General features: G+C 36.4%; 1 protein-coding gene across 1 annotated transcript in view; it reads right to left on the bottom strand.

The window, feature by feature from the left end:
• atp10d (ATPase phospholipid transporting 10D) overlaps nt 1–12,333 on the bottom strand; it is a 47,084-nt gene that overhangs the window by 10,589 nt on the left and 24,162 nt on the right. The window contains exons 11-15 of the mRNA XM_056470732.1: nt 9,302–9,399; nt 9,053–9,179; nt 8,786–8,970; nt 2,086–2,356; nt 1,625–1,701 (exon numbers count right to left, since the gene is read on the bottom strand). Of these exons, the coding sequence (XP_056326707.1) occupies nt 1,625–1,701; nt 2,086–2,356; nt 8,786–8,970; nt 9,053–9,179; nt 9,302–9,399 (758 nt within the window). The remainder of the gene's footprint in view (nt 1–1,624; nt 1,702–2,085; nt 2,357–8,785; nt 8,971–9,052; nt 9,180–9,301; nt 9,400–12,333) is intronic.

Here is a 12,333-nt window from a genome sequence, read left to right as displayed (position 1 = left end):
CACTGTTGCCTCACAGCAAGAAAGTCGCTGGTTCAAGCCCTACCCGGGTCAAACTTTCTGTGTGGAGTTTTCATGTTCTTCCTGTGTTTGCGTGGGTTTCCTCAGGGTGCTCCGGTGCTATAGACATGCGCTATAGGTAAATTGAATAAGCTAAATTGGCTGTTATGTGTGTGTGAGTGTGGAAGTGTGTGGATGTTTCCCAGTGCTGGGTTGTGGCTGGAAGGGCATCCACTCCACTGAATAAAGAGATTAAGCCGAAGGAAAATTAATTAATTAATCTCCTAATAAAATAAGTTTAAAAGTTTATATGTTGGATTTTGCCTTTTCTTTTTAAAGTACAGTTGAAATCAGAATTTCCCAAATGATGGTTAACAGAGCAAGGAAATTTTCACAGTATGTCTGATAACATTTTTTTCTTCTGGAGAAAGTCTTGTTTGTTTTATTTCCGCTAGAATACAAGCAGTTTTACATAAAAAAAAAACAAAAAAACATTTTAATGTCAAAATTATTAGCCCCTTTAAGTTATATTTTTGTTGAAAGTCTCCAGAACAAACCACCTGCCTAGTTAACCTAATTAACCTAGTAAAGCCTTGAAATGTCACTTTAAGCTGTATAGAAGTGTCTTCAAAAATATCTAGTCAAATATTATTTACTGTCATCATGGCAAAGATAAAATAAATCAATTATTAGAAATGAGTTATTAAAACTATTATGTTTAGAAATGCGTTGAAAAAATCTGCTCTCTGTTAAACAGAAAATGTGGGAAAAAAATAAACGGGGGCTAATAATTCAGGAGGGTTTAATAATTCTGACTTCAACTGTAAGTAACACTTTAGTAATGGATGCATTAATATTTTCAATTAATCAGGGAGTCACAAAAATATGTATTGTGGATCACTCAAGAAATCAATTGGTTTTCTATAATGGTTCAATTACAGTAAATTAAATTCATCTTTATTCCTATAGTGCTTTTTATAACGTAGATTGTGAAAAAACAGCTTAATGTGGATAAAGAACAGTGACTAAAATAGCATAATATTATAATATGACAATAATACTAAATATTTCAGTGATTTCTGAAGGATTATATATTATAAAAGATATTATAATATTTCACAATTAGTTTTTATTGTATACTTGATTAAATAAATGCAGACTTGCTAAATAGAAGAGGTTCTTTCAAAAATGCGTCAGCAGTCTTACCAACTTCTGAACTGAAATTTGTCATAATTAGCCAAGATTAATAATACAATTACACATTTATACATCAATTTATACATCATCCTGTGGAATGTGGTCCATTCACCTCAAATTAACCATCATTAACTGCAAGGTATTGAATTCTTAAAGCGATAGTGCACCTAAATATCTAAATTTACTCACAGTTTATTCATTCTAATGTCTGATGAACACAAAAGAAGATATTTTGAAAAATGTTGGAAACCAGCAGCCATTGAATTAGTAAGAAAAGGAAATACTATGGTCTAAGTCAATACTAAGTCAATGATATTCTTCAAAATATCTTGTGTGGTGTTTAACAGAAGAAATAAAGTCAAAAAGATTTGTAAAAAGTGGAGGATGGGTAAACGACGTTTATATTATGAAACAAGTTTTCAGCTTGTACCTGCATGCCCTCCTGGCCTGAGATCCCAACGCCAACATCTGCCATCTGAATCATACTGACGTCATTAGCTCCATCACCTAAAAATCAGAATCACACATTTCGGTTTGTCCCACAATTTACACCACCAACCTGATTTCGCCAAGTAGGACATGTTCCTGGATCAACATCTATGTCAATCAATCAGAATTAAGGGATACATTTACCGTTTATGTTAAGTTTAGGCTTAAGGTTAGGTTTATGCACTTGTACATGAGTGTTATCCAACTATTATAATGAATAATTTACAGTTATTGTTGGGTTTAGGGGTAGGGAATATGCATGGATTACATTTTCAAACAAAAATGATGTCCCAGGATCAACATCGATGTTAATCCACAATAGCATCGTACTAGGCAAAACCATGACCTGCTAATTTACAATAATGCTCAACCTTCATTAGACCCCTCACTGTGCTCTCTCACCTATAGCCAGGGTCATAACCTCCAACTTGTCTCGGACCAGCCGAACCACTTGGCTCTTCTGCAGGGGAGTCGACCTGCAACAAATGACTGAGCGACAGCAACATGTGAGATCCAGAAACGCTCCCTGCAGCTCCTTCTGCAGAGCGTAGTCCAGCGTACGGCCATCGATGACCAGCACACAGTCAGAGCTACAGTCACCTTCAGGCTCGTCTGCCTTTGTGACCTGCTGGATCTCAAGCTGTAACTCCTGAAGTCGAGCCTCACACACTTCCTGAGAGACAAACAACACAGGGAGAAAACAACAAAAAATGTTTTCAAGTAATATAATTTATACAGTTGAAGTCAGAATTATTAGCCCTCCTGAATTATTAGGACCCCTGTACCCCAATTTCTAATTAACTGAGAGCAGATTTTTTTCAACACATTTCTAAACATAATAGTTTTAATAGCTCATTTTAATAACTCATCTTTTCCATGATGACAGTACATAATATTTGACTAAATATTTTTCAAGACACTTCTATACAGCTTAAAGTGACATTTAAAGGCTTAACTAGGTTAATTAGGATTACTAAGCAAGTTAGGGTAAATAGGCAAGTCATTAGCTATGTTTTGTTGTGAATCTCTCTATCTGGCTCATGGCACCAAAACTATTGTGAAAATTCTAAGACGAGCCAAAAACCAGGGAGAACTTTCGGGTATCTTTAAAGCAGAACCCTTTAATAAGAAGAACTCAGCGTCACTGTGGCATCATCAAAATAACTCTCTCTTAGTGTTGCAGACACTAGTTTAAATTCATTTTTACAGACATCGATACATGTGGGTGGAGACAGTCTAAAACAAAGCATGCAAATGAAGTGTTGTTGTCGGCAGGGTAAATTGTCTTTCCAGCCCCGATCTCATCAGCATATAAGTACCCATTCATGATATATTTTAGCATGAAAACAAAGTGTGCAAATGATGTTCTGGAGATACTGTAGAACGCGTCCGACCAGTTGACCAGCTTGAAAGTATTACCCAAAGACAAAAGAAGAGTCATTGAGACGATGCCTTTAGCATTTGCATCACTTTGGCACAGTCAGGAAACCAAGGGATTTTAAGGTCTCTATAAAGAAGAATAGAACTTTTTAGTTATATATAGATTATTGCCAATTTGGAACTAAATTATATAACTTTATATTCCCACAGTTTCCATCCAACCTTTTTTATGTGCATTCTGGATTTGCGCATAAAAAACATATGCGCATAACCGAGTATAAACTTTTTATTCGATATGAAAAGATGCATATAAATGGAAACATTTTTACCAAACAAATTCCAGTATGCGCATTAAAATAGTGATGTGATTTTGTTATAAGAGATCATGTGATGATAAAAATGTGTGAATGGACAAACCAGCAGGCTGAGCACACTGTAAAACATCTAAAATGTTGTTTTGGTCATTCTAAAATGCCTCAACCATTTCACTATTCATGTTATTGTCTTATCAATTGTTCATTACGTGTCGGCATGATCTTCTAAGGTGCAAGTCATTTATTGAATAAATAAAAGCAGCTTCTACCTCAGCAAATTCCGTCTTTACTGTTGATATTTGGCACCAGTTATTCAGGAAGTGATGATTTTGTTCTCTTATAAGATGGAAACACTGCTTTATTCGTACATCTTATGCGATATTCCAGTTTTGCACATAAATTTAATTTTATTCTTTGTATGGAAACATAGCTATTGCACACACGACTGTATGTTCTGTAGACATTCAAAAAAATATTGATTAAGAGGGCTAACAATGTTGACCTTTAAATGTTTTCTTTAAATGTTGACCTTTATTCCAGCCGAAATAAAGTATGTATGGGGGGGGGGTGACAGTGGAGATTTACAGACAAGAATGTCAGAGGAGCAGAGATAGGGGAAGGATCAGCAAAGGACCTTGAGCCAGGAATTGGACTCAGGTTGCCGTGAGCACCCAGGTGCTATGTGTTGAAGCACTAACCCCTAGGATATTGGCGCCGACGGCCGAAATAAAAAAAATTCCTTGCTTTGTAAAACAACATTGGAAAAATACTTGAAAAAAAAAAAAAAAAAAAAAAAAAAAAATCACAAGAGACCTCATCATTTTGACTTCAACTGTGTATAGAATAAAATATTAACCTATCATGAAACACACAGATGGTTACTTGAGCGCAATAAATAACATTAATATGATAAGTCCACATTTTGAAGCAATTACAGCAGCTTGTCTCTCTGGCATACTGCCAATATATTTCCTGAAACTTCATCATTAATGTTCTTCCGTGCCTCCTGCAACTGCATTTCTATGAATTCTGTGAAGAAACACGACTGAGTGACATAGACTTTGATCTTGGGCTAGCTTGTTTTTGGTAGGAAACAACTCAGTAAATTGTAAACAACTGATTCAAATGATCTATTCAGGGTGAGTCTCAAAATAAACACCTCACTGATTAAGAGGATCAGTTCAGAAAGAGTCTCCAGTAGACAACTTACTAACTCAAATGATTCATTCAGAGTGAATTTCAAAGTTAACAGCACACTGATTCAGAGGATCAGTTCAGAAAGATTCTCCAGTAAAACAACTCACTGATTCAGAGGATCAGTTCAGAAAGAGTTTCCAGTGAACAACTCACAGATTCAGAGGACAAGTTCAGAAAGAGTTTCTATTAAACAACTCACTGATTCAGAGGATCCATTCAGAAAGAGACTCCAGTATACAACTCACTGATTCAAATGTCTTTTTTCCAGAGTGAGTCTCCAGCAAACAACAATTCAATCAGAGTGAGTATCCACTCTTCGGTAATAAACTTACTGATTCAAATGATGCGTTCAAAATGAGTCTCCAATAAACAACTCACTGATTCAGATGATCCCTTCAGAACGAGTCTCCAGTAAACAACTCACTGACTCAAATGATCTGTTCAGAGTGAATCTCCAGTAAACAATTCATTTATTCAAATAATTTGTTCAGAACGAGACTCCAGCAAACAACTCACTAATTCAAATGATCCGTTCAGAGTGAATCTCCAGTAAACAACTCACTGAATGAAATTATTCTTGCAAAATCAATATTCATCAATAAGTACATTTATTACTTAAGTACATTCATGTACTTTGACCCAAGTATAATTGAAAAGGAGTAGTTTATACTTTAACTGGAACAATATTTTATTAGAGTATGTGTATGTCGTCCAGCACCGGTTTATACACCATAATGATGACTTTGCAAATATTTAATTTGTTTTATGGCTATGTAATTGCTTATTCAACCAAACCTCTTGTCCCTGTAGACTGCTCTTTATGTTATTGTTGATGTTCTGAAATAGGGACTTTTGACTACAATGAGGGACAATTGACTGTATTGTTATTATTTTTTTTGGTTCTGTTCACTTTCATAATTTAAAATATATATATTTTTAAAGCATCTCAAAAGTGAGTAAAACTGTCCTCTCATTGGTCAAAGTGCACCTGTTTATGTTCTTCTGTGTCATCCTTGAGCAGTTTATCTGTGGTTGTGGTGACACATATGCATAAAGGTATGTTGTCAACATTCCCGCTCAATCAGATAAATGGTATATAACATCTAAAATGCAGTTAAAGCAGGAATTAACATCATCAGGGCAGAATTCCTGCAAAAACATTGAAGAGCAATCGCACAACATTTTAAGATGAAGAGGGTGTTCTTTGATGTTCAACCGATAAATAATGCGCTCACTGACAGAATCAGACACTGCTACTTTTTATGTAACATGCATATTTCCTGTTTTGAATTATGATACCGCTTGGTTCACTGATTAATTGGGAGTTTTCTCACCTTAACTAAACCATCCTGACTTTAATTTACCAACTTTAAGAGTTCACACTGAGCTGATGATTGATTATAAAGCTTGTTTGGCATGCTGTCCCGGGAGAGAGCCTTAAGCTCATAAGATCCTCGAGCCCGGGGCTCCCTCCCGTTTGCAAGGCGAGAGGGGAGTTTGAGCTCAGGTAGATCTCGAGAACTCCCCTGCTGTAGTAGCTAATGAACAGATAGTGACTGCTCTTAAGTGATAACTACTTACTAGGAGCATGTCTATAGTGCCGATTTAAATTAGTCAATTAACTTAAGTTGCATGTTTTTGGACGGTGGGAGGAAACCGGGGAACCCGGGGGAAACCCACATGAGAACGGAGAGAACATGTAAACGTCGACTTGCTTGGTAAGGACTAGAACCAGCGAAGTGGAAAAGAGGAGGAGTAGGGTTGGAAGGGGGGATTCTTCAAAATGAAGATAGCTGTGAAATGGAACTCAGAGTATTTATAGTGGCTTAGGAATCATCTGATTGGTGTATCATAAATTGGATAATGCGGGACCAGCCGCAAGCAACCATAAGCACATGATCCTCTCGAAATTAGTTTATAAATAAACGGTACTTATTTAGACAATTCAAACACATTTTTAGAAATAATAAAACGCTCCAAATGAAAAAAGCTGTACGTACAAAAGAGCCCCAGTGCTGTTTTAATGAAAGTATATCTTTAAATGAATAGAAATCACCAAAACCAATGCAGATTGAAAAAGCAAACAGCTCCAGTCTGATTTATTAACATTAATGAATTTTAGATTTTTGCATTTGGCAGACGCAGAATTACTTAGAACCAAAGTACACACTGCTTTAGTATTCATGCAGTCTCGTTAAATTTAAAATTCTAAACTTGCCATTTCATTAAAGTTTTATTTTGTTTTGTGCTGTCAAGTAACTGCACTGAGTGGCTAATGCTATTTATACCAGCGTAAAAATACAGTTGTTGTTTTCCCAAATATTTTCTATAATGTAAAAGCAATAAATTTATGGAGTAAAATGCAAAACATGCAAACGATGATGGAGACACACGAGTATCAACTAAATTAAACAATTAGGTTTCATGCCTGTAATATTGCAATGTCAGTTGCTGAAGGAGACATCGATGCTGACTTCAAACACCCCCCCCCCCCCCCTCCTCTCCCCCGATGGCCTGCACTCACACTGTCTGCATTTTGCCTTCCGGACCCAAGCACACTTTTGTCATCGATGATGTGACTGTTCAGTTTTATAGGAAGAGAAGCATTCTCACTCAGAAAAGTGGAGATTTCTTTAGTTATATTGTTTTAGTCGTTTGGGATGCGGTGACACAGTCAAATAATTTGCCACAGACCCACAACTTTTGATGCTCATAAATGATCATAAAAGTCCTCGTGCTGCAGGTATTAGAAGGTTTGCTGAAGGTGCAGCTGTCGTGCAGTGAGGAGTTTGCATCTTTAATAAACTATGACAGTTTTCATTCATTGAACAGTAAGAAAGATTAATAAATCGATATGAAACAGTCACGTCTCATCTTCAGTTTCGGGATCACACTTTGCACTTACACTACAAGTGTACAGCGCCAAAAGCCCAACTGAATCTCTTACATCCGGGCCAGGGCCGGCCAACTAAACGATGTCTGAGCACAATTCGGAGCACTCACACTTTTCAAACGAACCAGGAAACGTGCCTGTGCACGGTTCGGATAGTATAGTGTGAGTACAGCCTCAGAGACTGAGGCTGAAGCAGAATTTATATTTATATTTACCATTAGCACACAACAAAGACACAAACATTTGGAAACCTTTGTACTGTATATACTTCACATGTCTTGCATTGCACTGGTGATGAATAGCCATTCTCAAGGAGCTGAGATGGTGAACACCAATGTGCCATTAAAACACATGCATTATTATGGTAGTAAGTTCCTAATTAGCACTTCTTGTGTGTATTGCCTCTTCTTGTTGAATCAGTGACTGCCTCCTCATTTGTAGGTCACATTAGACAGAAGTATCTGATAAATGAAATGTGAAAGTAAAAGTAATAAATGTTGGATAAAACCTAATAGACTCTCTAATATCTGTTGGTTTCAACTTATATTTTACAAATTTTTTTAATGTTCTGAGTAATGCTCTGTTCTCAAAATGTATTGTTGTGGAGTGAAGGAAAATATTATACATGTTTTACTGCTGGCAGCTAGCTCTCTGCAACTCAAATGGTCACCCACTGAAGCTAAGCAGGGCTGCGCCCGGTCAGTACCTGGATGGGAGACCACATGGGAAAGCTAGATTGCTGCTGGAAGTGGTGTTAGTGAGACTAGCAGGGGGCGCTGTGTGGGTCCTAATGCCCCCGTATAGTGAAGGGGACTCTATACTGCTCAGTGAGCAGACGTTAAACCGATGTCCTGACTCTCTGTGATTGTTAAAAATCCCAGGATGCCCTCTGTCCATTACAACCAAGCTTCCTAACCATCCCCATTTCATAATTGTCTCAATTCAACTCTCAACTCTTGTCTCCTCTCCACCAATAAGCTGGTGTGTGGTGTATCACTATGTGGTCTGGCGCAATATGCCTGCCGTCACGTCATCCAGTTAGATGCTGCACACTGGTGGTGGATGATCAGATTTTCACCAAAAATGTGTAAAGCGCTTTGAGTGTCCAGAAAATGCTATATAGATGTAATTATTATGCTTTATTTCAGGTTAAGAGTCACCTACTTGACAAATGTCATTCCAGTCTGATGTGTTTATTTATCAACAATGTAATTTAGACCTGGAACAAGTGGTCAGTTTGTTCAAATTATTTTATAAAATGATTATTTGTTTTTAAATGATTTCCTTTCAGTCTCCTTCATCCAACATGTCTATTTACCTTGCTGTCACAGTTGGCCATCAGTATGTGGTCTGTGGGTCTAAGGAGTTTGCAAGCAAAAGCAATATTGATAGCCGTCTCTTGTTTGTCCCCTGTAAGAACCCATACTTTGATCCCAGCTTCCTGCAAAGCCTCAATGGTCTCAGGCACTTCCTCCTGCAGGCGGTCTACAATACCCGTCGCCCCTGTAGGACAATAGTGAGTTAGCCTAAGACAAACAACATATAACATAACTCCATTGATGTCCCCATTGTTTTCATTTCTCACCCAATAACGTGAGATCAGTTTCCAGTCTCTCTGCAGATTCAAGCAGAAGCTCTTCTCTGTTTTCAATGCTGGTTTCAGCATACTCGTGTCTCTTCATCCAGGCTTCGTATTCCTGCTCTCCCAACACCTGTCAATGATATCCCAATGATTTCCATCAGAATTTTATATCACGTAAGAGACATTTTAATACATGCTGTGTATGCAAATAGACGATCATCCAAATAAGAGAAGTGAGAGTAAAAGTTGTACTTTTTTAGCAACACAGAGAGTGCGCAGTCCCTCTCTTGCATACTGGTCCAGGTGTCTCTGCGTCAGTTCCATAACCTCCCTGGAGAAATCATCTTCAGCTGCACACACACGCAGGCAAGGCAAAACAAATATTTATGGTTAAACAATGGGACAATATCGCATCCGAATGTTTAACAAGCATGACTGGGCAATAAAAGATAACGATAATAAATGCGAGTTAATTCTCCCTCAATAAAACAATCACCCATGTGCTGTGAATGTTCGAAGTAATGTTTATGCTCCAATGCGGAACTAAACAGCGCAGCTTTTTGCGTCATCATTGATGCAAACAAAACAGTTCAGAAGAGTTGGCGGAAGTCAATGATTTTGGATTATAATAAAATATAAAGACAGAAAGATTGTTGTTAAAAGCACATCAATCTGCTCTATAAACCCCCTGGTGGTGACATATGGGTTAGTTTTAAGACTATGGAAGCTTCAGAAAAAGGAAATACTACCCAACGCCAAAATACAGCTCTACAGAATACAGAATAAAATGTAAAACTACTTGGGGGGTACACACTCATACACTATGGACAATTTAGCTTACGCAATTCACTTACAGTTGAGGTGAGAATTATTAGCCCCCCTGTTTATTTTTTCCCCAATTTCTGTTTATCGGAAATACGATTTTTTTCAACACATTTCTAAACATAATAGTTTTAATAACTCATTTCTAATAACTGATTTATTTTATCTTTGCCATGAGGACAGTAAATAATATTTGACTAGATATTTTTCAATACACTTCTATACCGCTTAAAGCAACATTAAAAGGCTTAACTAGGTTAATTATGGTTAACTAGGCAGGTTAGGATAATTAGGCAAGTTATTGTATAACGATGGTTTTTTCTGTAGACTATCGACTACAGAAAAATACTGCAAAATATAGCTTAAAGGGGCTAATAATTTTGACCTTAAAGTGGATTTTAAAAAATTTTAAACTGCTTTTATTCTAACCGAAATAAACCAAATAAGACATTCCCCAGAAGAAAAAATATTATCAGGCATGCTGTGAAAATTTCCTTTCTCTATTAAACATTGTTTGGGAAATATTTAAAAAAGAAAAAAAGGGGGGCTAATAATTCTGACTTCAACAGTATACCACATGTTTTTGGACCGGCTGCCACTGTGCTGTCCCTATTTCATATTTAATGTAACCTTTGATATGTTTGTTTTATTGTTAAGCTACCTGTTTCAATAAGCTAACTGTTTCAATTTAAATGGTGTAAATTAGTCAGATTCAGTTTAAAATGTACATACTGCCACTTGACGTATAGAGGACAATTCAGAGACTTTGGTGAGCAAATCAAGACAAAAGCAGATTCTGCTTGACTAGTGTATTCAGCATTGAACTCCAACGTGTGATAAATGTGATTGTTTATGTTTTTAATGCAATAAGGTATAATAGAAAAGTTCTTAATTAATAGGATTCAAAGTAATGTTTTCCATTTATCTATAAATGTTATGAAATGAATTAGGAAATTACCCATGGCAACTTTAACGTTGGTACATTTATCTTCGGTCCACGGCTCTCAATGATATTTGGTTTTTGTCCCTTCATCCGAAAATGTTTGGGCACCCCTGATCTTCATGATTCTTGATTGTATTATGTTTCATTAGGTTTTTTAAATGAGTTTCTTGTTTTCTTCCTGGGAAGTTTAATTTACACTATCCTGCAAGATCCTCTTTTGATTTATAGCATTTATTGCATATCTGAACCGTTTTCCAACAGTGACTGGGTGGTTTGATAAAGTTCTGTTATGAAACTCTAGATGGTGCAGGTTTGGTAGGGCATTAAAGGGATAGTTCTACTTAAAATTTTGTCATAATTTACTCACACTTCCCTTTTTCAAACTGGTTTCTTTCTTCTGTTGAACACAACAAATATACACTGAAAAATGTTGCAAAACAGCAGCCACCAACTCCCAAAGTATTTTTTGTTCCTACTATGAATGCCAATGTCTGCTGATTGTCAACATTTTTAAGAATATCTTGTTTTTTGCTCAACAGAAGAAAATAATTGACAGAATTACTAAAAGTTTACACCACTTGAGTGAGTGAATGATGAGGACATTTTCATTTTTGGTGAACTATCTCTAAAGCACTTTGTTTTTTACATTGCTGACGCTGTTCAACCAAAAATTGTCAGAAGAGAACTGGAAAGTTAGAAGTCAGTTTGTTGTGAAGATGTTCCATCTAAGCTACACATATTAAAAAGCTTAAAGAGAATTAAAAGTCCTGCTCTAGCAAGACTCATCATATATAGCATAAACTGCAATGAGTTGTTCATCTCTTTCAAAGGGTGATGTTTTCATTAGCCATACAGAATCAAGTTAAACTGCTGGGTCTCATTTATAAATGTGGTGTACGCACAAAAACATGCAGAAAAGGGCAGACGCCACTTCCCATAAGTTGTGATTTATGAGAAACTAACTTGAACATAGAAGATTGTGCACTGCTGTAAGTAAACTCTAAGTTAACATATTTTACTTTTAATTAAATATTGACTTAATTAAACCACTTTAAATCCTCATACCAAAATGAATATTTATTCTAGCATACGTTCACGTTCACAAAAGTTTCTATGCAAAGTTTTATGAATGATAGCTCTGTTGTTTTATCATCATAACCAATGACTCATTCAAAAATATATAAGGGTTTACTCAATGATGTTTATAATTGATAATGTTCAATCTCAAATCACACCCTAAACCCTTCTGGTCTCCTCTGCGTCCACACTATCTTGGCATATTGCTGCTGTCAGGTAGAAGTCTAACCATTGAGGGCATATTCATATTCATCATATTCATCACAAAGGGGGAAAACCCTTCTGAAAGCTAAAATGGAGAATATGACACCTTACTCTCGTATATACCACAACGTGTGTCCAAGTACACATCAAGTGTGCCATTTGGAATTGGGTCAATCAGGTGTAGATAATCTACTAACAGCACAAGCAAAAACAGTTTAATAAATTAATTTAGGGGAGG

This window comes from Danio aesculapii, chromosome 13 (assembly GCF_903798145.1).
Source record: "Danio aesculapii chromosome 13, fDanAes4.1, whole genome shotgun sequence".
NCBI classification, from domain to species: domain Eukaryota; kingdom Metazoa; phylum Chordata; class Actinopteri; order Cypriniformes; family Danionidae; genus Danio; species Danio aesculapii.
The sequence above is the reverse complement of the archived record's forward strand: the minus strand, read 5'-3'. Positions and strand labels throughout refer to the sequence as shown.